At 43.8% G+C, this 26,166-nt stretch overlaps 1 protein-coding gene across 3 annotated transcripts in view; it reads left to right on the forward strand.

Moving 5' to 3' along the window:
- Window positions 1-26,166, forward strand: part of EML6 (EMAP like 6) — a 3,038,586-nt gene that overhangs the window by 562,175 nt on the left and 2,450,245 nt on the right. For all 3 annotated transcript variants that reach the window (XM_069608236.1, XM_069608238.1, XM_069608237.1), the window contains exon 7: window positions 23,785-23,986. In XM_069608236.1, the coding sequence (XP_069464337.1) occupies window positions 23,785-23,986 (202 nt within the window). The remainder of the gene's footprint in view (window positions 1-23,784; window positions 23,987-26,166) is intronic.

Raw genomic sequence — 26,166 nt, forward strand, 5'->3', positions numbered from 1 at the left:
GGCTCAGCTGTGTATCTTATGCCCACAAGTGGAGAGAGACAAAAAAGAATGTTAAGGGTGCTATGTCCAAGGTTTGGTGAGGGAGAAATTAAAAGCGCCCTTTTGAGTTTGTCACACCGATTAGTGGCGAGCTGGTTACAGTTTTGGTAAATCGCATGAAACTCTCTGTCCCAGTTTGATATTAGGCAAGGAGATGGAGAGAATCCCGAAAATAAATGAGATTGGGGTGCGGGGGGCAGAAATGTTTTCGCCTGACCCACAGTGGGTAACAGAGAAAATCTCTGAATTCAGTTACACACAGAATTAATCAAGCTTGAGACAGAGAAAGCAAAACTCCAGAAATCTCCTTGATATCGGAGATTACTCTGCCTGAAAAAACAGGAAATTGTAATACACCTGAAACTGTGTTGTTCCAGTTGATGCTTTAGAGAGTGATAGAACAGCTGAACAGCTACTAGAGGTCTCTTTAGTGAAGGCTCCAGATGAAGAAAATCACAACATTTCTGTCTTAATGCCTGTGAAAAACCTTGAAACTTTAGAGACAGAGAATTATGAATTCTCCCAGTCTCGCATTTCTCAGACCTCCTCATTGGGTGATATTAGGGAGAATTCTCTGTTAAGGCTAATTTCCCAAACCTAGTAAGTCCCCCAGCAGTTTTGCTGGATTTTTGGGGTTTATTTTTTTCTCCTGCTAAGAGTGAGCCTCTTTTTCTCCCACTCTTAGACATGATTTGAGATATCCTTTGACTTTGTAATGTGTTTTATGGGCTAGGGGGTCTTTTACTCCATAGGGTTTCATGTGGTTTTTGGTAAGTGTGTTGCACAACACCCTGAGTGCAGTAACACAGGGGTGTCATAGTGACCCCCAAACATAGACTCCATACCCTGGGACTGACTACTGTCGCCCAGGGCATGTAAAGTCACCATTGACTTCACTAGTCTTAAATTGGGAACAGAACCAGTACAAACCATCATATTGTGGAAGTACTGGTAGGGGTAATTAGATTGCCCCTGGGTCTGTTTTTCGAGGGGGCACCGTGCAGTCCCCCCTCGTCGAGTTTCTGGCTGGTGGCAGTGGTTACCATGCAAAATATTCCACCGGAATATTTTCTATGGGATTTTCCCATAAACGCACCACTTTTTTGGTGCAATGTTAAAGATACCGCCGGGTTATTTATTTAATATTTATTCCCCAGTTGGGTCTTTTTTCCAGGACTAGGTTTTAAAACGGCGTTTGTGTTCGCCTCTGTAACTCCAACCCAAGTCGAGCCCTTTGTTCCACTTTTTGGCGGGCTTCTCCACAGAAGCCTCCAAAAGTGGTGCCACTGTCTGGGTCTACAGGATATGTGGGAGGGGGGTTTAGGCACCCTGGACTGAGTTGCCTTGGCAACTCAAGTCACACTCTTGTGTGATTGGCCCAGTGGTGAGCCGCCCGGCTCAGCACTTAGCATGTTTGAGTGACAGCTAGGACTGATGAATGGGGCTTTTCTGCATAAAAGCAGGGCTTTGGGGACTGGAACTTCAGAAGTCGCCACAGGACCAAAGAATCCGAAGAGGGAGAAGCTGAGCCGACCTGCAACGACGACACCACCGGTGAAGCCCTGCTGAACCGCCTCACCACTTCTTCCACGACAGAGGAGATCTTCATCCCGAAGAGTCTTCTTCCTTTGACTGGTGGGGATAAACAGTTTGCCCGCCTTTTCGCCTTCCCGGATCATCTCGTGGCCGCCTTGTCTGTGCCAAGCATCCCGGCAACCAGGATACCACGTTTTACCACTACCGCAAATAAAAGGGTAGTACCTTTTAACCGGAGAACTCCACGGCTGGTTTCTTCCCTGGCAGTGCAACGACCTTCAGCTTTCCTCCACGTCGAGATCTCTTCCTTTGGACGACGCCGCGACTTGCACCCGCTGTCAGGAACAACTGCCCCCGCTGGAGGATCCTCTCCACTTTCAAGGTACTGTGTCCGCCTGCCCTCCCTCGCAACGGTCTGTGTGGGGTGTCTCTTAAATCCTCAACTTAACACTTTTTTTGGCCCTACGCTGGCTAACTGAACTTTTCTGAGCTGAACTAATTCCTTTTTGAACTCTCTGCAAGACTTTTCAAGCCTCTTAAACTGTGTGATCCTGGGCGCATTGGTGTTCTACTCTCTCTAAGTAAGAGGGAGCCTGGCCTCTGAACATTTTGCTCACAAGTAGACTTTGACTTTCCTGCCTTGCTGGGTGCTTCTAAAGTATTAGTGTTGTGTGCTTTTCTAATTTCTGCCTTTTCCCTCCCTTTTTTGATAACTTATTAGCGTGCCATCTTTAGTTAAGCGCTCACCTCTGTCTGAAAATAAGGAATAAGGGATGTATATATATTAATAGTGACTGTGTTTTGAACTTGCTTACAATAATAGTGCTGGAGTGTTTCTGTAAGTGTGTCTTTAAATAAATAATTATATACTTTGATACCAAAGCTCTGGTCAGTGTTTGCTTGTACTACTGTATTTTGGTACCTATCTTGTATACTCTATATACTGTCTAACTCTTCTTGAGAGAAGTCTGGCTGCTCAGCCACAGCTACCAGGTAAATCTGGGTGGTACAGACTGCTACCAATTGGGTTTACTGCCAGCACCTGTAGTCCTAAGCCTTTTGCAGTGGTCCCTAAGGGAACTGCACAGGTTTCTGCCTAACGGGTGATATTTCCACCTAGTCAGAGGAAGATATCTTATCAAGGTCAGCAAATTCCCTGACAGACGAGACTGAAGAAGAACTTGTTCTCTCATGGCAGGATTTGGTGTTTCCTACTGGTTGTCGACCCATAAACAAGAAGTATCTGAGGAAGATATACCATACATTCTAACTCCATCTCCTCCCATGAATCAGAAATTATTTCTCTTGTGGGGAGCATGGTCATCAGGTGAGGTGTTGCCCCTCAAAGAGAAATGATTTCCCCACCACACCCTTGTTAGAGGATTGCATTCAGGATGGACAAGATAACGAAACAAGGGTTGAACCATCTTATGCAAACATCCTGTGTCCAGCCCAATGAGATGTTAATAGAAAGCCCAGAGAAACCTCTCCAAAAAGGGAATAGAAATAAGAAAAGAGTAAGAAAGAAACCAGAGAAAATGCTTTGTACTGGAGAGAAAGCCAGTTATCATGTCCCTGCAGTATTTCAGAGGAAAACAATTTGGGCCCAGTTAGATACTGGAAATAAAAACTCTCCTATACAAGCTAGTCTTCCATCTAGTTGGAAAATTATGGGCTACAAATAAATTGTGTACATGGGCAAATGGAAAAGCATCCCTTAAGCATTCTTGATGTTCCCATTCTAGGGAAGAATTGTTAAGTATCAGACAGTAATACCTTATCTTCCTACATTTTTGGTTTTGGGTAGTGAAGTTCCATGCTTTGATGAATGGATTAATCATTTAGCTCAAAAGAAATGAAGAACTTAGATCAAACCTGTTAATCATAAAAAAGGGAGAAAAACATCTTATTCCCCTTTTGATTCATGGATCTGTAGAGATTTCTTTGACAGTGATCCAGTCTGGGAACCTGGTGGATATAGTAAGAATGTGGGGGAGGCCAAAGTAGGAGAGGAACAGGGGCCTGGACCGGGAGGTCGAGTCTTTAGGGGAAGAGTATGTGAAGAATCAAGTAGAAATCAAACATCTAAAATGTGACTCTAGAACCTGGATTAGAAGTCAAAAACAACTGACTCTACAAAAAGATGGTGAAATGATGCTAAGGCGATTAACTTTTAAGTCTTTGGCTGCAATTTGGCAATTACTGAATACTGAGTCAAATGATAGACAAACAACAAAACAAATGACTACAATGACGGAAGCAGGATGGTTTGATTATTATGAAAATACTTATAAAACTCCATTCTCAAACTGTATGTCCAATGTCAAGTACACTATGATGGCCCATAATTTTCATCGAGCAGATATATTACAAGCAATTTCCAAATCTGATCCGGAGCGATGGGCTGACATTCTGACTGTGATTTTTTAAAACCATTACAAAGCGAGGAATTATTCCTCCCTCTTGGAGGAAAGCAATAATTTGTAACGCTCACCTGACTCCCACGGAGGCGCTGGCCTGGATTGCTGTGGCCTCTTCTAGGGTGATGCGCAGGACTCGGAAGATGGCATGGACCGGACCCCCAAATCTGGCTTGTCTGGCTCGTAGAAATATCCTTCTGTGTGTGAAAAGGGAGTATTAACAATCTGCGGGATAATGCGTAGGCCTCCCACTCCCCTTCTCACCCTCCACGAAACCCTTCTGCGATTCCCCGTGAAGTCTCACCTTAGGGTCTGAAAGGACGAGCTCTCCATCCTGCTTCTGATGCAGGGGCGCGTTGTTATCCAGTTACTTCACTGGATCTCGGATTGGTGAGAGTTCAAGTTCGCTTGACTTTTCCGGTAAGGTATCGTAAGAATTCTGTTGCAAGTTCAAGCTTTAAATAACCATTGTCTGTTTTCTCCATTTCAGGTGCTGAATGAAGATTCCGAGTTAGGGAATGGAACCGTCGAAGGAAAATTCTGGTGAGTTTTTGATGAGTGGTTCCTCTAGTGTTCTTGCATTAATGCACTAATGCTTGTGTCTTTTTCCCCTTAGGGGCCGGGGTTCGGAAATGCTGAAGAAACGGCGCCGACCCGAAGTGAAGAGGGATTGACCCAACAGGGTAAGTCTTATGGTGGAAATTAAGCCTTTCTTATTCTCTTCCCTAGCTCACCTTTGTTCTTGTCTTTTTCTCCTTTAGGCGCTGAAATGCGGCAGAAGATCTAGATGGTCGCTGATGGGCAAGAAGGCGCCTAGTAAAGGTGAGTGGAATGCTGCGCTGCAGCGAGCTATGCGATGTGCTTTTAAAAATGAATGTCTTCCCTTTAGGATCGTCGGCGAGATGACTCTGGAATGCGGATTAAGCAGGTAATGTCTCTTCTTTCTCCTGTTCTCCTCTCTTCTCCCTTTACAGGTGTTCCAGGATGCCATTGGGCGTGGCTGGAGTCCGGATGCAGGAGCAGACACGGTGAGCGTCCAGCTGCTAGGTGCAGAACAACGCGAAGCGTGAGTTGCTGCTTGGGCGTGGCTTAAATAGCCTTCAAAGTAGTTTCAGGTATGTATTCTTCCTCTAAGGTATGTATTCTTCCTCCGGCCACACCCGTGTGGTAAAATAGTCCCATTCAGGCTTCTAGGTGGCCTGGATGTTGCAGCACGGTCTGCATCAGGTAAGTTCACACCAGCACTTCTTAACACAAAGTCATCCTTTATGAGCCTGGCGCCTATGGCGCCTAGACTGTTGTCCAACATGAGCCTGGCGCCAAAGGCGCCAGGACTGAGTCCAAAGGGCCCCTACCTGGGGCCGCTGGGACTTCCCTCGGGAATATGTCTGCCTCTGGGGTTGCTGGGCCCGGTCTGGCTCCTTGGGGATAGGCATCATGACATAATTATACCCATCTTCAAGAAAGGGGATAGATCTGACCCAGCAGCATACAGACCTATTGCCTTGTTAGACACACCAGGAAAACTATTCACTGGCCTGTTACAGAATTCAACACATGGGCGAAGAATAATAACCTTGTTGACCCTTTTCAGACGTGTTTTGTTTGTGTAATTGGAACTAACATCAATCTAATAATCATTGAAGGCAAACGCCGAGGAAAACAATCAAATGCACTATACTACGTATATTGACTTCAAAATGACATCTGACTCGATACCTAGTGAAATGCTCATCAAAAAATTAATTTTCAATGTCCGGAATTTCTAATAAATTACCTTTACCAACTTCACATGGGTTCTACTGTTCAAGTTCGGTTAACCACTGATGGTATGCTTACCAACCCCATCCCTGCTGCTAAAGGGCTAAAACAGGGATGTACCTTTGCCTCTGCATGATTTAATTACTATATCTTCGATATAGGTAAAAACTTTAAAAATGTAACTTCGGACTCTCCAAAACTAGGAAAAATGCATATCAAATGGCTGTTATATGCCGACGACCTGGTTTTAATATCAAAACCCCCCCAAGGCATACAATTGCTATTAAATGCATTAGGAGAATATACCCAGAAGAATAAAGATTTTCCATAATAACTTACTAGAAATTCTTGATTCTATTAAAGACACGGAGGCGAGCATTATGTTTCTCTTTCTTTTAATTAATTATATAAAGAAAGCTCAGCAGCAAGGTATTTTTGCACTTACATCTAACAAAACTCATGTTGAAAGTGCATTAAACAAAATACATAACCAAAAAACATTAAAGTACATATATGGTTCATAAAATCCACAGTACAAGGCAAAAAATGTCAAATCCCATGATGCTCCGAAGGTCATCAGTGTCCAATGTCACGTGATACTGCTCCTCCAATAAGTGTATGTGTTCCCATAAACAGTCCTGAACAAGAAACAACTTCCTCTTTCGAGGCTGCAAACTTGCTGTCTTTGATGATAAACTTTAAAGCACGCTCAACCAGATAAGGATCCGTTAACGCGTAAGTCAGGTGGACTTGTCTGTAGAAGCTGCCAAGAAAAAATTCAAATGTGTTAGCTTTTGCGTATAACAACCCTAGTTCCCTTGCAGGGGTGGGAGAGAAAAGCATCTTAATATTGTTACACAATATAAGAAGTTAAACTGACAGTTTGTAACAATACTAGCATCACTTTTAAGCAGTACACAACATGCTTTTCTTCGAACGGTGGGATAATGCTCGCCTCCGTGTCTTTAATAGAATCAAGAATTTCTAGTAAGTTATTATGGAAAATCTTTATTCTATGTCAAGACCGCAGGCTCACATTATGCTTGTTCAAAGCTTACTTACCACTATCGAAGCAGGCTGCTCTACTGGTTTCAAGTAGAATTCTTTAAATATCGATTTGCCTGCCCAATCAGCCATTTTCATGATGTCCTGGAGACGGACGCCAACCTGAAAGGCTTTTAAGGCCATGGCTCCTCTGACTGAATGGGCTCCGAACTGGAGTGCATCTATCCCCGCTTGAGCTAGTGTCCAATGTACCCAGCGAGCCAAAGTAAATAAATATCAATCAGAGTAGGGGCCGAAACCGCTTTGAGGCTTGCGAATAGCTATGAGGAGTTGCCCGTTTGAAGAGAGTCTGAGCGGAGCTGTTACTTCCTCATAAGCTTTTAAACACTGAACCACGCAAAGCTTGGGCTGTTCCCTAAAAGCCGGGTAAGAGATCACTCTTGAATCACATTTAGTTCTCCTTCGTATGTGAAAGACGATACCGTCCGGAGAAAAGGACCTACCCTCTAGATCTAGAGCTCTGATATCCGATACTGTCCTGCAAGAAATCGGACAAAGCAATGTCGTAAGCTTGCCGGAGAGTGCCGTGCGCGATAGCTCTTCGTTAGCTGGCCAAGAGAGGAAAAGATTGAGCACTTTATTAACGCCCCAAATTTTATTGTAAAGGGGTGACAAAGGTGGTACTGTAAGACGAATACCCTTCAGTAATCTACAAACTGCTGGAGCCCCCTGTATGAAATTGTGCCCTGCAGAAATCGCCGATTGATATGTGTTTACTGTCCTGTAAGCTAGGCCTCTCTCTACTAAGGAGGCTAAAAAATTTAGGATTTCTTCTAACGGCGCTGAAACTGGATGCACGCCTCGGTCCTGGCACCACAACCTCCATGTATTCCAGGAATTGGAATACTGTTTACGTGTGGCAGGGGCCCAACTCTCTTCAATGAGATGAATTGCTTTGCTGGACATGCCTGGAGTTCTCCATCTTGCCCTGAACTCCTCCAAGCCTCCAGAGTCAGAGACCCGGAAACTAGCAGGGGGTGAGCTTGTCCCCACAAATCTAACAGGAGATCCTGATAACAGGGTAGAAGGATTGGAGAATCCGTGGAAAGTTCCTGAATAACTGGATAGCAGATCTGAGAAGGCCATACTGGGGCTATGAGGACGAGTTCTGCTCTGTCCTGACGGACCTTCGCCAGGGTCCTCGCTATCATTGAGAATTGGGGAAACGCATAGAGTACCCCTTGCTTCCAAGGCTGTAGGAATGCATCAGTTGCTGATGCTGCTGGATCGGGTCTCCAACTGTAAAACACCGGTGGTTGTGCGTTGAGCCGAGACACGAAGAGGTCTATGGATAATGGGCCCCAGTGTTGCTGTAAGCGGAGAAATACATTCTTGTCGAGACTCCAGTCGCTGGAGTCGGCGTAATGGCGGGAGTGCCAATCCGCTATTATGTTCTTGAGACCCGGCAGATATTCTGCTATCACTGAGATCTGGTGATCCAAGCAGAAATGCCAAAAGTCTTTGAGGTCTGCTAGTGGAGGAGACCTGGTACTACCCAGATGGTTTATGTATCTCACGGCAGATACATTGTCCATCTTTAGTAAAATGCAACAGCTCACTTTTGTCTTTGGCGAAGGAGCGTATTGCGAAGGATCCCGGGAGGAGCTCTAGACAATTGATGTGCATATCCAGCTCCTGTGGAGACCAAGTCCCTCCAGTGGCTGCTGCGCCACATCTTGCTCCCCATCCGGAACGGCTGGCATCCGACTCGATGATGATATCCGGAGCAGAACCGAAAATGGCTCTGCCGTTCCAGGCCTCCATGTGCGAAAGCCACTAATTTAGCTCTGTCCTTGCTTGAGGCGATAGTGTCGGTCTTTGAGAGAGAGAGACTGCGTCTCAGGTGTTGGCCTTTTAGTCTTTGCAATTCCCGATAATGTAGGGGGCCGGGGAAAAATTGCTTGAATGGACGAGGACAGGAGGCCTTTACTCTTGCTAGCTCCCGTAGAGAGATTAAATCCCTCTGTAGGAGTCTGCGAATTTCCCTTTTGGTCGAATGTTTCTTGGCAGCTGGAAGACAAAGCTGCAAATTCTCGGTGTCTACAATGAACCCGAGAAACTCCATATTCTTGGGGGGACAAAGAACCGACTTCTCCCAGTTGAGGAGGAAGCCGAGACTGTGGAGCAAGTTTATGGTTAGTTTGGTTTGTTCCTGCAGTAGCTCTCGAGATTGAGCCATGAGAATAATGTCGTCCAGATAAATTATCAGGCGGACGCCTTGCTCTCTTGTGCGCCACTACGGGTCTCAATAGTTTGGTAAATGCCCAGGGAGATGAAGAGAGACCGAAAGGTAGACTCGTAAATTCCCAATCTTTTTGATCCCAAGAGAATCTTAGATCATTTGTTCTCCGATTAGATGGCCACCGCGAGGTAAGCGTCTTTGAGATCTAGACGCACGAGCCAATCGCTCGGTCTGAGAAGGTCTCTGAGCATGTGGATGCCTTCCATCTTCAAATGTCGATATACTATGAATTTGTTGAGTGCCTCCAGATTTATTACAGGCCTTACCCTCTCCTTCCTGCGCACTAGGAAAATTGGAAAATTGGACTGAAAAACCCGCCTGTGGTCGTGCAGGGCCGAATCACCCTTTTCTGAAATATAGACTCTGAATTTCGCTGTCTAACACTCTCTGATCTAGTTCTGACATAATTATTGAGACAGGGGGACTGAACTGAAAAGGCTGTGCGAAGAACTCTAGCAGCAGTCCGCGCGCTGTATCCCTGACCCATGCGTCTCCTGACAAAGTGTCCCAGGCATCTGAAAAGAATGTTAGCCTCCCCTCAATTGGCGTGCGTGGCGCTGGCATTGCAATCGCTAGACTGACCTGGGGGTTGTTGAGTTCCGTTCCTAGGTCCTCTCCTCCAGTAGCGGCCTCTGCTACGTCCTCTGGAGGGAAAGAAGGTGTCGGCTCGGTCTTGCCAGGTGTTCTGATGTTGGTACTGAGTTCTTCTGTCAAAGGCATAACGGCCGGAAGAGCAACCTCGACTGGCCCTGGTGTAAACCTTAGACGCGAAAACCTTCTTAATAGAGGCCTGAGCCTTATCCAGAGCGGTAAAAGTGCCTATGAATCTGGTCATCTCCTTCATAAAAGATCACCAAAGAGTAGCCCTTGCACGGCGGCGCCGCACTCTGTGTTCGCCAATTCCGTCAGTTTCGCGTCAATCTTGAACAGTATGCCTTTTCTGCGCTCGGTGGAAATGGCGCAGTTCGCATTTCCCAGCAAGCAAATAGCTCTCTGAGCCCACCCGGAGAGGATGACGATCAATGGGAGTTGAGGAGGTGGAGGCTCCTTCTGCCAGATCTAAAATCTTTGCGAGGGGACCCGCAACGTCTAATAGTTTATCCTGGCATGACTTCCAGGCTCTGTCTATGCCCTTTTTAGGGTCTTTCACATGCTTTGCCATGAAGGTGATCATCTTGGAATCTAATTCTGGTGTCATCGCTATCTTATGCAGTATGTCAGGGCGTGGACATTCAGCTCTGAGTCTTGCTCTGGTTTCTTTCTCTAGAGGCTTATGTAGCCTGCTAAACATGTATTCCGTTGTCCTGACTGATGGCTGCCAGTGGGTGGACCTAGGATGTATTAAATCCTCAGGGTCGAACATTCCCTCAGTAGGACGTTGTTCCCTGGTGTTTGCCTTGGGGATGGGGGCTGCCACACTCCCCGAGGTCGAGGGTTTTGAATCCCAAATCTCGGTATTCTCTTCTGAAGAAGTGTGTGATGACTCCATCATATAATCCCGAGTTTGCTTCATCTTCTGCGCCCTGTTTGTCTCCCTCCGGGCTTGAGGGTCCAACACCCCTGTTTCCTTCCTCGGGGTTAGAGGGTCTTTCAAAGGAAGGGGTTACCTCCATGTCATGAAGTCATGTTTCAGCCTGGAGAAGGCGTCCGATAATGCAGCAGTGGCAGGTATCAACTGGCTCGGGGGGGGGCCACAGAGCTTTTGCTCTTACGAGCCGGACAACTTCCCCCTTGGGTAAGGTGTTTTCTCTTTTGTGTCTTTTTACCTCCCTTTGGAGAAGCACCTCGCATGCGCTCTTCCATTTCTTCCAAGCGCTGCTGTATGGGTAGAAGCATACCTGTTACAGCTTTCTGTACGCGGTTTTCAACAGCGGATCCTAGGACCTTTTGTAGGCTCCTTTCCATAGCCACTTCATCAATGTAACAACTGTCCTCCTCTCCCTCTGACCATTCCTGGTCTGATTGAGGACTGTATTGTGCTGCTATGATAAATCACCTTACCCCCTTTCTTTATTTATTTTGTTCTTCTGGGCTGACCACCTTCTCTCACTGGCCCAGAGGTTTATTGTGCCAGATCCATGTAAATAATTAATAATGTCCGTGAAGCTGTAGGAGTATTATCTCCACTCACTGTCTGCCAATGGATGCTGAGCAGACCAAGCTCCGTTCTGTTGGTGCTGCTAGCGGTCCTTTTTTATCCTTTTTTTAATTTTATTTTTTGATGCTTCTTGACGAAGTGTGACAGAAAGAACTTGCTCCGGCGCTCGTACTCGCATTAACCGTTGCACGCTCTGACGGAAATGCTCGTACGAGCGCTGGAGCTCGAGAAAGGGACCAGGGAGAGCGAGAGCTCCCCCTGGTGCCTCACTGGCGCGTCGCGCCCAGCTGAGAGGTCCTCCCCAGAGCCCGCGTGTAGAATTCCGGGCCGGGGAGGCAGACTAAATGTAACGCGGCACCGCAGCGTTCTGCACACAGTCACGCTGACAAGGGACAGATTTATATCTGTTCCGAACGAAACGTTCGTCGCATCTGCATCCACACCGACGTCAGCGAGAAGCAGCTGGCGTCGGTGTACAATGCATAGACACAAAATAAATGCCGTATAATCAATATAGCAATATATATATATATATATATATATGCAATACGGTGAGAGAAATCAATGTTAATCAAGAACAGGTAAATATTATGAAGGATAAACAGTTCTGAACAAGAAATGACTTATCTCTTGCTGTTAGCAGCAAAGAAAGAGGAAGTTGTTTCTTGTTCAGGACTGTTTATGGGAACACCTATACACTTATTGGAGGAGCAGTATCACGTGACATTGGACACTGATGACCTTCGGATCACCATGGGATTTGAAGTTTTGTTCCCTTGTACTGTGAATGTTATGAACCATATATGTACTTTAATATTTTTTGGTTATGTATTTTGTTTAATGCACTTTCAACATGAGTTTTGTTAGATGCAAGTGCAAAAATACCTTGCTGCTGAGCTTTCTTTATATAATTAATTAAAAGAAAGAGAAGAATAATGTGAGCCTCCGGTCTTGACATAGAATTGTCTGACTATAAACCTCAAAAAGTCAGAAATAGTGCAATATGGTCAACCAGAAAAACGACAAAAGTTGGGAACTTGGCATTTGCTTCAACAGGTACTTCCAATAACCAATGTATATAGTTATCTGGGATTGAACATCCATAATCATCATAAAGATGAACCATACCGAGTGACAATTAAGAGTAAAATCACGTCTGCCATTTCCCAATCAACCATAAATGCAAAATATGGTACATTTTCGCTTATTCCAGTACTAACATTTTACAAACAAAAAGTTATTCCTGTAATTCTTTATGGTGCTGAAACAAAACCACTTAAATCCGATTTTTATTGGCAAAAACCTGAAGCCAAATACTGGAGAGCAGTTCTAAATCTCCCAAATTCTAAACCTATGCCAATATTGTGACATGAAATGGGACTTTTGTCATTATCTGTGATGTGTAAGTGGAGAAAATGTGCGTTATATAGCAAATGTATCACTGCTAAAGATGCAAATAACATACTGTCGTACTTAGCTAGTTACTTAACTACTTCATCTCATAAATTCATTACATCATGGAGGTGGAATTTATTTTAAAAGAAACTGACGTCACAGTAGAACTCTTAATAGTAAATCCAGAAAAAGCAAAGCTAAAAATTTGGCGAACTGATTGGATAAAAACTGGTGATCAATGTATTGGATACAAAGATTTTGATTCCAATTTTTGTGATACAATGGAAGTTGACCATATTTCTTTATATCTGATAAAATCTCCCAGCCTAACTTATAGAACGAGTATCATGAGATTCAGACTGAACCTTTGTAACACCAATGAATTAAAAGCAAGACCAAGATCATTCAACATAAAAAGAATGTATGTTGATATTATAAATCTCCTAATGAATCAATGAAACATTTAATGACGGAGTGTAAATCGCTATCTGGAATCAGGGCACATTGTTTCAAAGGTTTATTTGAAGACATGCTTATGTTTAATAAGGAAGACTTATGGCGAAGATTGATAGAAGTGGACAACAGAAAGCTGGGTTATGCCATAATAAATTTTTGAAATTACATGGACTTAACTAAGGACTGAGAATCAGCTAAATCATTATATCAACTTCACTCCTTGATTTGATGAAAATGTTGATTGCTATTTTACCTTCATTTTTTTTCTTTCTCTTTTAATATGCTTATATTATATTGAAAAGTTGATTGTAATCGGCTATATCAATAAAAATAAAGAATTCAAAAAAATGTGCAGAATCCTGCGGATCCCTTGCCGGCAACCTACCTAAAGTCTCCTCCCAGGTGGCCAGGGGAAGGCAGACGCTTCCTGATCCCAACCCTGGGAGTGGTGTACTGCGAGTGGATCATCTGGTTGGATACTGGACGCAGTGAAATGAGGATGTTCCATGGGATGAGACGCAGTATTTTTCCTCTGATAGGGAGACTCTTGACACTCTGCCAAAAGTGGTTGTGGCTTATTGTCATTTTAATGTCTCTCAGCCTCCTATTAAACCTAAGGTGATGAACACTAAGATTGTAACAAAGTGTACTATACCAAAAGGAAGACTCCTTTTTGGTATCTAAAATTAAATGGCATCCATAATTCCAAGAGTTCACTACAATGTATTGTGGAAATGTCTTCTCTAAACCATCCTCTAAACAAGTTAAAACCCACAACCCCTTAAACTAAATAAATTCAAATCTACCCTTAAAAATAAGAAGTAAAAAAACATAATTCTAAAGAAACAAACTATATGTCCCAGAATCCTAGAGGGACTGAGACAAAAAAGTGGACTGAAGAAGCATGTAGATGTAGTAGTCGGGCATTGCAGGAGTCGGGCAATTGAGATTAATGGCTCACACCTGAAGTCAATTGCCATTACTGACCCCTCAGAAGGAGGAGAATGCTGTCAAGGGGTCCATGGAGCCCTTCGTTGAGGCTCTCTTGAAAACCCTGCTGGGTGAAGTTCAATTCTCGGCGCAATTCTTAGTAGAATGAGCTCATTGCGCGCTTGTCCCGCCCCCGAAGCCTGTTGCACTACCGCACACGATTTTTGCGAGGCTACTAAATTACAGAGATAGAGCTTGAATCCTAAAATTGGCATGGGAGCGTGGAGCTTTGAGTTTTGAGTCCAGTAAAGTCTTCATATATCCAGATTTCTCAAGTACCGTTCAGGCAGCAAAAAGATCCTATGACCCTGTCAAGCATCTGCTTTGGGAGACTCCAATTCCTTAAGCACTTTTATTCCATCCAGGTTTAGGTTTCAACATGGAGGCCTTGCTCGTTTTTTGATACTCTTGGAGACGCTAGGGTGTATATTGAGGCCCCAAACCAGCTTCTGACAGGAGGAGATCCAAACAACGGAGGGCTCGACCGCAGCCCCTCGGATTTGGGAGGGGATGGAGGAGGGAGGAGTGACTACAATGGCCCTGATTAAGGGGCATAACTTACAATCTTGTAAATGGGGGCTCACTGCATAACTGTTTAAACAATGCCGGGGCAATGACATGAATTGAATGTAAAGTTGTTGTTCGCACTGCACTCCTTAAACCTTAGTCTCGGGAGGATAGCTCAGGGGCAACGTGCTTGCCTTGGCAAGCAAGAAGACACAGAGCAACACAGGTTCGAACCCCGGGTCTGCGCTTAGAAACCTCGGGGTATTAAGCGTGTTATAAATAGCATATCATAAACATTCACATGAATATGTTTGGGGTATACACTATCAAGTTGGGAGGGATGGTGGGGGAGCGAGGGGGATATGTTTTGGGCAAGTTTAAAAGTTCTGACAGACTCACTGTTTTCAGGTATTCAAGATGAGGTAGTGCAACATTGGTCAATTATGTCGATGATTGGTGGTAATGGCTAATACTGCGGATGTGGGAGGGACAATTTCATTTCTCACCTGGAATGTGTGAGGGTTGCATAACCCAGTTAAAGCCAGCAAGAAACTGGCATACCTAGACAGGCATGCCCTCAAGGTTCTGATGCTCCAGGAAACGCATACGCTAGGCAAAGGCATGAGTCCTTTGCCAGGCGATGCGGCAGGCAGAGATATTACAATGATTAATCAACGCAGTCAAGGGGGCGATGACCCTGGTTCATTCCTCAGTTACATTCCAGGCTACGAGAACCTGTATCGACCCATTGAGACGTTATGTCATTGTGTGGGGCGCTATGGCTTGTAAAATCGCTGGTCTGGTCAATACGTACGAGCTGAATGTGGACAACCCAGACTTTGTCAACTGGCTGGCATCCTGGCGAGAGCCGAAGATATCCCAATTTTTTGGGCTGGGGACTTTAACACTATTCTGGCTACCGGAAAGGACCATTCTGCAGCGGCTCAAATGTTATTTCAAGTAGCAACTTACTTTCAGTTGATTGATGCTTGGAAGGGATTTCCACCATGAATAGGGAGTATACTTTTTTCGCTCCACGGTCCATGATGCCATGTCCAGAATAGATTTTTGGCTTATCTTAACTAGCCTGATGCCCAATGAGCAGAATAGTAAAATCCTCTTGCTCACGGTTACTGACCATTCCCCGGTGCAACTATCAAGCTAGATATGCCGCCCACACCCTGTCACCTTTGGAGGATGTCTACTTCAATGCTGCTGGACGCTAGCCTGACGTCCTCATTACAGGACAAAATACACATTCTTTACTAAACGTTTGGGCTATGTGTCTTTGCACTCCCTGGCCTGGGAAGCATTTAAAGTATTTGTACGGGGGAACTGTTTTAATGGTCAGTGGGAACACTCAAGACCCTTGGATCAAAGTTGTGGGATGTCGAGAATCGGGTACGGCGGCTTTAAAATGAATACGGGGTGACCAAGAATAGGGCGTTATTGGGACTGGTCACTGATAACCTGCTAAAGTTTCAGGAACTTGCAGAGAGAGGTTTACTTAATATCGTAGCCGGTTCCCGCCTGTAGATATGGGAGGCAGATTGACCTGGGATGTCCCTAGCACGGACAGTCAGGGCAGAGAGTAATTCACATGCAATAATTGGAGTAATTGGGTCTGCTGGGAATATTCTCACCACTGAAGACATAAACTTTGAATTTAAAAATCATTGCATAACATTGTATGCTTATTCGGGCACATGCTTGCATATTTGAACAACATTGACCACCCGCAGCTCAGAGGAGGCGCAACTAATGCTTGATTCACAAGTGACTGTGGAAGATGTGGTTGTCGCCATAATGGTGCTGGCCTTCAGTAAGGCACTAGGATCAGATGGCTTGGGAGTTTAATTCTATAAAGAATTCAAAAACACTTTGGCGCCAAACTTGCTTCATCTTTGGGAGGAATTGTTAGAAGTTGGGGATCTTCCATCATCCCTGAAAGGCAATTATCACTGTATTATTAAAACCCAACAAACCGTCAGACGAAATATCCTTCTATCTGCCACAGTCCTTGATAAATGTAGACGCATAAATCTTTGCCAAGATACTGGCAACCGGACTCCTACCATATTTGTCAGTTTTTGTTCACCTGGGTCAGTCTGGATTCATTCCAACCTGATCCACTGCACTAAACCCGAGGCGATTTATGTATTATCTCACAAATAAACCTTCATGCCAGGGTGGTGGCAGCCTCATTAGATGCCGAAAATATCACATTTCGGGGGTTTTGCATACAACTGATATCTTCATCTGGCCATTATTTTACATTGTTGTCATTTGCCAATAATACATTCAAAATACAGTGATAAAATCGTCAAATTGAACTAACATCAACATTTTAAAAATACAACCGATATGCTCAAAGGCGTTCTAGGACATTTTTTGTTATAAAAAAAAAAGAAATTCTATATTTATTTTCAAGAATTTCAAATAACTAAATACATTACCAAAAGTTCAACAGAATACATGAGACACCACTCTGCATTACATATGCAAATAAATTAAAAGTAATTAAAAGCTTGAAGAATCACTATAACATCTTAGATAACTAAAACTACTCCTACTCCCTCTATGCATAAATACCTAATCATAATCTCCTTGCATATAAAACCACAACGCAGAACAACACAAAGACACTAAGACAGGCCACAGACTAAACAAAACAACGGGGTGTGCAATCCAAGATCAACGCTCATGCACATTACCAACTCGTCGAGACCTACAAAATTAACTAATCCTCAGATACTCATCCACCATACAATTCATTAAATGGCGCCCATAGGGCCAGATACTTACCATCTTTGCCCTGTCTCTCAAACATCACCCGCTCAAAGTCCGATAATATTAATACATCATTAATCCAATTCACTACTCTGTTTTTTCCTGGTCTTCCACACCATCAACGCCTGCTTTACCGCAATTACAAGCACTTTATCATTCTTGACATGGCGTACTTGTTCTTGGTAGGATTTGCATAAAATCAATATATCATCCAATTATATTACAATGAATAGGTTGAGTACATCTGAAGGATGTTGTTTAGGAAGTATTGCAAAATAGCAGGGGCATTACATAACCCAAAAGGCATTACTCGGTATTCATAGTGACCATACAGGGTTCTAAAAGCTGTTTTCCATTCCTCTCCCATGGCCATTCTAAGTTGTAAACCCCTTTGAGGTTGAGCTTGGTATAAATGTAACTATTCCTGACTGGATGAGTGGCAGTGGATAGTGATTCTGGATGGTGATTACATTCAACTGGCGGTAGTACTCACAAGGGCGAAGTTCGGTTTCTACCTTCTTAGGTATGAAGATGATCAGAGCCTCTGCCAGGGAAGTAGAATGCTTAATGAATCCTTTTTTGAGATCGTCTTCGATATACTTTTTTAGGATAACGTTTTCTTTTTCTGATAGAGCATACGTTTGTCCATTCGATATGGCAGTCATAATCCCTATGAGGAGTTAACTTGCATGCCTCCTTGGGCTCAAAGTCATTGAGATATCCAAGATATTTCGGAAGTAAGAGTAGCTTGGATCATCAATGCATTTAGTTATCCTGGCAAGGTGTTAGCTTAACTGTATGTTCTGGTGGAGTCGTGGTGAGAGGTTTAAGTAGGATGCCTTCAGGAAGACATTTTGATCCTTGGAATGCAAGTCTGTTTTTTCCAATCTATGGAATGTTTGTGGTATTTTCATCAGGTGTACCCAGCATAACTTGAAAATGGGGGGACTGCAATGGCGTCAAAGCACAAGACTTCATGATGATATTGGGCACAAGCCATGGACATCGCTTCAGTGTGGATGGAAAGAGGGCCTGAAATGGGGAGACCCATCTACTGACAGAATTAGTTCAGATTTGAGTTTTGGTCTCATGGGAATGTCCTGTCTATGGACAAAGGAAATGTCTATGAAATTCGCTGTCGCTCCTCTATCAGTGAGAGCCAGGACTCCCACTTCTGATGTTTCAAAGAAAGGTCCCCTATGATAAAGAAGAGAGTGGATTAGGTAGGCATAATAGAGCACACATTCTGAAGGGTATCCTGAGGATTTCTGCTCACCACCTGATTCCCTAGTGAAGGCGAGCTCTGGCGTTTCTCAGAGAATCAAGCGATCATTTAGGACAGACACTCGCGCAATGCTCAGGGTCTCCACTATAAAAACAGAGGTGTAAACGTTGTTGATGTTCCCTTTCTCCTTGGGAAACTGTCCCTCTAGTACATAGATTCTGGTCCAAAGGATGGGGGTGCTTCTTTCCCAATGGGGAGGGTGGGGCTACGGAAATCCTGTCGGTCGTACACCCCTCAGTTGATTTGCTCTTTGATCCAACCTAATCACGAGGGCTATTTATTCTGGGAGTGTCTCAGGTGGAGCAACCACTTGGCTTAGGGCATCCTTTAATTCATCCTTCAATCCTTTATAGAAGATGTTTAATTGAGCTTCATCTGGCTAATTGGTTTGAGTTACGAACCCCCTGAAGTGGGTAATATAAGCCAAGAGGTCTCTACTCCCTTGTTGTATTTCTAGCAGTTCATTATGTATAGATTGACCTACATATTGCTGTTCAAACATAGTATGGAAGGCTTCTAAAAAGGCAGCATTATCTTGCAGTAAAGGGCTATTTCCGTCTATATATGGAGTGGCCCAAGTCAAGGTGGTCCTCTACAGATTGAATAGGAGAAAAGAGGTGGCCACTTCTACTTTGAGCTTTTGTACCCTGGTGGTTAGGTCTTTAATTAAAACTTCTGTGGCTCAGGAGGTATTAGGTTCTCGCAATCTGTCATTCTCAGGGACCTCTTCACGACCGGACGGAGATTCCTCGGACACGGATATAAGTGCCCTCCAACCCTGAAGGAAAAGGCTGTGGGATCTAACAACGTAGCAGAGCAGTTCCCTAAAGGCAGGAGTGCTACTTGACACACACACCCTTCCCAAAATGATGAGCACAGAGATGCAGGCGCTGCAGGGAGGGAGAGAAAAACAAATGTAATGTATTTATTTATTTGAGCATTTATATTGCGCACATAACCCGGAGGTATCTAGGCACTTGAGCTTAAGAAATTGGTTACAGCGGTGGTTTTCAACTTGTAAGACAAGCAAATCTATTTAAAGCGGATCAGTAGCACTGAGGTAAGGGCTTACCCGTTTGTTCAGCAGAGTGTCCAGCCTTGAACCTGGGGTCTGATAAACAGGTTACTAGTTCAATATCCACCAGTAAGACAAGATATGTCTTTTAACCAGATTAAACCATCCTGAAGAAAAATGAGCCTAAGGAGTCTCTAAGAAGACTCATAATCTATGAAGGAGCATGGTCCTTCTCCTCAAAGGGTTCGTTTGACCAGGGGAACTGAATCCAGGTCATAATTACTGTTACAAGAACGGGGCACGACTATTGTGGTGCTGCGTTTATATAGGATCTGCTTGTTCCCTCTCTGGTGTCTGGGATTGCCACGGATTAGAAGAAGGGACCCATCTGCATCGATATGCACAACGCCAGACCCGGATGTTCGTTGGTCTCGGATCCAGAGGCTCTAAGCGAGACAAGCGCCTCACCTGCCCCCGATCTCCATGGCAAGCGGTGAGTCGGCCTTGTGTGGAATGGGTTCCTCGCCCATAGAGGCGGGCTGCAGTTGGGGTTCCTAACAACTACCTTGAGAATGACAAGCCAGCTTGAATGACAATCTGGCGTCTAAAGGAAGCTATGGATTACTTTTTTAAAAAAAATTGGAGAAGGTCTATCAAACTTTCTGGCAATTGAGACCAACCAAGAAGCATCATTAAAGACTGCCCTCAAAGGGGCGAGAGTCGTCTGTGGGAGCCCCACCAAAGGTGATTCCCAAAATCAATATGAGACTAAACTAAAGACTGAACTAACAGATGAAAATGAGAAGTGGACAAAAAAGGTTTCACAATGATAATTTGATATCTTAACCAAAGTATTAACATGAGGAATTAAAGAAAGCCCTGAATGCAACATAGAGCTCAAAGAATTATCAGAAGAAACAAACTCAGAAGGCCTGGTGTAGAATCATCAGAAAACCAAGATGAAATGGAAGCCAGAGGATGTGTATGAGAAAACAGATATTCGCAAGAAGTCATGGAGACGATGAATCTCGCTGTTGGATGAGATCTTAATATGAAGCTGAGTATCATCAGCATACCTGTGAATGGGGACACAAACCCATCAACCAGATCCTGTAGCAGCTCCATGTAAAGATGAAATAACATGGGCGACAAAATAGACCCCTGGGCTACCCCCAATGGCACTGTGATTGGGTCCATCCCACCATGACTAAACACCACTGGTTGCCCACGAAGATACAAAAAAACAAAACCACAAAAAGATCCCACCCTTGAATGCCCATCTGATGGAACCAGATAAAGGGGTATCCTCAACATCGATCATATTGAATGCTTTTGAAAGCTCCAGCAATCGAGCGCCCCCACCATTCAGTACATGCATAATAGTGATCTCCGTGCTGCAGCCCTGTCGAAAGCCAGAGTGAAAAGTGGCCAGAAGATTCTGGTCCTCAGTCCAGCAATTAATTTGGCCAAAAAAGGTAAAGAAGTCATATATGAAAAATTAAACAGTAAAGAGCTAAATTAGACGACTTTAACAAAAAGGATTAAAAAAATAACGTGTCTTCTGAGATTTCGAAATGCATCCATTACTAAGTGGAAGATTTACAAGTAGAAGGACAAATGCAGCTAAGAAATTAAAACATTTCGTGAAGTTTGAAGCAGGGCATAGATCAGCAAAAAATGTAGGTTTAGTTTTCGACATTGTGATATGATTTTCTCAATGTCCAAGGCATGGAAAGAATCTCACATTTCTGTACTTTTTACTCAACAGCACAGAAATGTACAAGAGGAATCGGAGGAATCTTCTCGTGAATGTGAGAGATTTTATAAAAGAAAAATTGACCACGTTTACTGCTTTTTTTCATTCGGCATAGGAAAACAGTTGGCCGAACAAGGAATGAAGCTATGAAGAATTATTCATTGAGACATCTAAGGGAAGTTATTACCAGAACATCTGCAAGCCATGTGCCTGCGAAAGTGACTGTCTGTAGAGCCCCGTCTGAGAGTGCAAAGGATTGGTTTGTGAAAAAAATCAGTTTAGTAACTACAGCTCACATTCTCAATCAAGAGGCCTGCCTGTCGGAGCTTGTAAAGCAGTGTGTAGGTAGGTCAAATAGATGTTTATCAAACTTAGAGAAAATATAGGATCTGGCAGTGCTGACTGCTGGCGAACACCCCATTGTACCGTGTAAATCCAAAATGGTGCATTACATTGAACTAAACTCTGTGAACTGGGCTGTGCTAGGCCCCACTCGCAAATCACTTGCTCACAAGTAATATGTATTAACCTTGTGTAAGCTCCAATCACAATGCTTGCTCACACAATTCAACCACCTGAAACCCTTGGAACAATTTAACGGTCCACAGGTTGTCAAGTTGAGGATCAAAGGGGGCAAAAAGTGAGGAGTGCGAGAGTCCGAAGTATGGAATTGCAGGTGAATGCTAATACATGGAGAAGCAGCGAGGCGGAAAGGTGCAGACAGAGTATTGAGGACAAGAAGTGGAGAGCGTTGAGACCGGAGATGGTGGAGATTAAAATGAGTGTTCAGTATGAAGAGGGGAACCTGTTGCAAAAGGAGGGGGGTGGGGGTGGGGGGGGGGGGAGTATTCAGGGGGGAGAGAAAGTTAAGATGGGGTGGAGGTGCTGAGAATAGGTTGTAAGGAGTAGAGCAAGAAAGGATAAACATACACTCAGAGACAAACAAGCTGAAACAACATATTAAGGAGCAGGAAGAGTTGAGGGAAAGAGGAGGTGCATAAAAGGAGCCGCAAGGAGCAGGAGGGCAAAGTGTTAAGACCAGTAGGAAATGGTGGAGAAAGAACGAGAGAGAAAGAGAGTGTGAGTTGATGTGAAAGAGAAGTGGGGGGAAAATAGCATAGTGTATTGGAATGGAGAGGACAGGAGTGGAGAAGACAAGGAGGGGAGAGATGAGTCGGTAAGTTAAGAGAAGGGGCCCATAAGAGAGGGCTAAGTGGAGAAGGGTTTGAAGGCTTACAGACCAGAGTGACCAGAGGGCCTGACAGCATTTAGAAGGCGTTAAATGTAAGAACTCCAGGGGTCCAACGCGAACATAAGAGGCAGATGCCTCACCGACATGTGAATGGTCTGGGGCACTGGTACGAGTCAAGGATTAACAACATTCTGACAAATTGCACCCCACACCCCCACCTTCTCCGAGTTCAAGACAGACTCTACATGGAGCCAAAGAGAATTCCGGGCACGGAAAAAAACCTCAAAGATGAGTACCTTTTTTTCACCCGTGTGCGGATGTATACACTAGCAAGGAAAGGCCTTGGAATCATGGTTGTAGATTTTGTATCAATAATCACTTATTTTCTGTTGTGTAAAATTAATACCATTGAATCATGCACCTCGACTTGTAGTCGTCTTTTGATCCCATGGCTGTCATCTGTGGGTAATTTGGTTAATATTTTACCTGAAAGTCTTCCATTTTTATTCAGATGTGACTTTACAAACTTTGAATCGATGCCTGATGTCTCATTAGTACACAATAGGCAGTCAATTTGTACCACAATAGCACCAATTACCAGAATGCCTTGTATTTATTAGTAAAAACTGCATCCTCCATGGCTGAATAATATGTTGCGCCGCCGTCAAAAAAACGCCGGTATTACTAGTGCCGTTAATACCGGCAGTCCTCCCATGGAATGGGGATTAATATACCCTTTCCGGCACCTGTAATCTGCCAGTAATTCCGGCAGATGAGGCGCCGGTAAGGGTATTACTTTTTTTGGTGGTACCCCACAGGATTTACCGGCAGGATACCCCCAAATCTATACTGAGGGTCAGAATGCCTTGAGCCCCAAATGTATGTGGATGCCCTGCAGGGAGCGATTTCCCTCTCCATCCTGGCAATCCGATCCAAAATGTCCCAGATGAGTAAAAAGCGCAGGTTGCCTCCTTTTTTTAGTGGTATGTGCCATTTTTGACGTCATCTCAAACTGTAAGAAGAAATAAAAATCGTTTTTCTTTTAGCAAGTGTGATATAAAATAAAAATGGATGCTGTAGGTATGATTTAGCAATAAGGAGCTGTGAAATGCGAGGTAGGGAAATATTTTGGGCGAATACGGAGCATGTTTTGCTATTTACGAAAAACCCAACATTCCAAACAAAAATGCCTCTTCTGTAGCTCTGCTGCTGACCTCTTATTGTACTCCCTTCACAGGTTTGTCTATCCGGAGCGTGTGCTGGAAGGCAGACCGCATCTTATGTGGCACCCAAGACAGTGAAATCTTCGAGGTGATGGTCAGGGAAAGAGACAAGCCAATGCTGATAATGCAGGGCCACTGCGAAGGGGAGCTCTGGGCACTGGCCGCACACCCCAAGAAACCACTGGCTGTGACGGGCAGCGACGATCGCTCAGTACGGTAAATATGGAGATTTTCTGCCACTTTCTACGGATGCCATATTTTATTTGAGTGCGAATTGTGCCTTTTTGTCTATGTAAAATTGCAGGCGAGATTTTGTTTGAGTTGTAGATAAAATCGAAACAAAAACATACAACTATTTATGTTTGTGCTAAACTTGTATTTCTTTGAAAACCTAAAAACGAATATGACCACACCCTGCAGTGGGCAGGCCCCATTGCTAACAGGCCTAACATTGAATTAAATATTATTTGTATGGGTTATATGGAATCCAGTTAAGATGCCATTTGCCTTTTCTAAAGGCTGACACATACCAAAGCAGGCGGAGTGGCAGATGTGCAGGTTCCCTTGCAAATTGACATGAAATTCCCTTTGCCACCTTCATCTGTGCCACAGGCACCTGCCACTGACATTGAAAGAATTCTGAATTTTATTGTGATTTCCATTTTAAGCAGTGAGTAGAATGCATGTAAAGGTTACGCCTAAACTTTAGCACACATAAGTACGACGTAGCACATCCAGGACACCATAGGGTCACCCACCACAGATGTCGACAAAAGAAGAGAAATGAATAATAATAGAGGAGGCTTATGGGAAGCAATGGGGAGACTCTAAAAGACAATAATGTCTTAGTACTAGCCTATGACAGTGTGAATAAGGGGTAATAAGTAAACCTAAAATGCGTAGAATTGCGAGTGGAACAAAATCATTACAAATGAAAAATACTTCGTGATATGTGGAAATGTAACATGGAAAACCAATTTAGTCTCAAATGAACACTGACCTAAAGATCAGTTAAACAGACATGTGAAAGAGAGAACACAACTATGTGCTGTTATAAACAGTGAACTGAAAAACAGAAGCCCCACACCAGTCTGACAAAAATATCCCAATGGAGGCTAAATTGATTAAAAGAAGTTGGGCAACAACAAAAAAACCTAAATACACAAGAGGAGGATTTTCTTGTAGGGAAAGTAGGACCGATTTTAGATGGACAACGTAGGGGGGATATATTTATATTTTAAAGAATACCATAGTCCATTAAATGGAGCAGGCCTCATAAACATGAATGAAAGATTTACTGAAACACTGGCATATCCTAACAGTGGCACCTGTGGTGCAGTATCACATGTAAACTGTAAAGCAAGGGATGGTCTTGGTTAGGGTCTCGCAATTTACAAACATTTGAGCATAATGGGTTTTGTGCCAATATGAAGGCTGGCATGATATGCTGTAGGAATGTTGACTGTGTTATCTTTTTTTGTGCTAGTTTTACTGCAGTATTTGCTGTACCACAACGTGCCGCTAAGGATAGTTCAGAAATCTTAAGAGGAGATCTGTTGCACTTTCTAGCACTTTGGGTATCTTATTCCACTACTGCACAAGTGAGACACTTTACAGGAAACGGATACTTAAGTTCTACATTCTTTGTCTCGGGGAGGTGGTTGATCACTTGTCATTGTTTTGATAAAGTCAAAGCATATGAGCAAAAAATCATGACTCTTCAAAAGAAAGAAAACTGGCTAGTCATCTGGCTTAAAAATAAAATACAGTATCATCAGTATCCTAGCCTAAAAGGTCATGAGGCGCGGGCATCTAAACACAAGAAGTAGCTCCTCTTAACACTCTGATTGGCTTTACATGGCAATTCAATTTAAATTCTTTAATAGCAGTTGAAGAGGGTTGGATGTGAGGGGGTCGCAGCAGGGACACTAAAGAGAACAATGCATTTGGTAGACTTTTGTTGTACTGGCAGATAGTACCATGCACCCATGATACTGATAAAGCAGCAGTGACTGCTGTACCAGCATTTTAATTTAACTCCAACCTCACTGTACATGAACAAAAAGCAGGGGAACAACATGTCTAAGCTGGTTGAGGTTTCATTGCAGTGAGGACTCCTGACCGCAATAATCGTGATTTGTGAACAGTCTATCCATTTGAAACTTCTGATGCCCTTCAGGAAAGATCAGTCTGCAATCACATTTCGTTCAGAAGACCACAGCATATGCCACATACATAATCCAGCGTTTTATAGTGGAGCCCCTTCTAACACCTCCACTAGATGTGGGAGATTGAGTCTGACCAATGTCCATGGTGGAAGAGTAGGTTTTGTACCAGATGCATGCGTGTGTGCTTATTGATTTCTTATAAGGCACCATATGCAAACACGTTATGCA

Source organism: Ambystoma mexicanum, chromosome 4q (assembly GCF_040938575.1).
Source record: "Ambystoma mexicanum isolate Mex_15411 chromosome 4q, UKY_AmexF1_1, whole genome shotgun sequence".
In the NCBI taxonomy this organism is placed as follows: Eukaryota; Metazoa; Chordata; class Amphibia; order Caudata; family Ambystomatidae; genus Ambystoma; species Ambystoma mexicanum.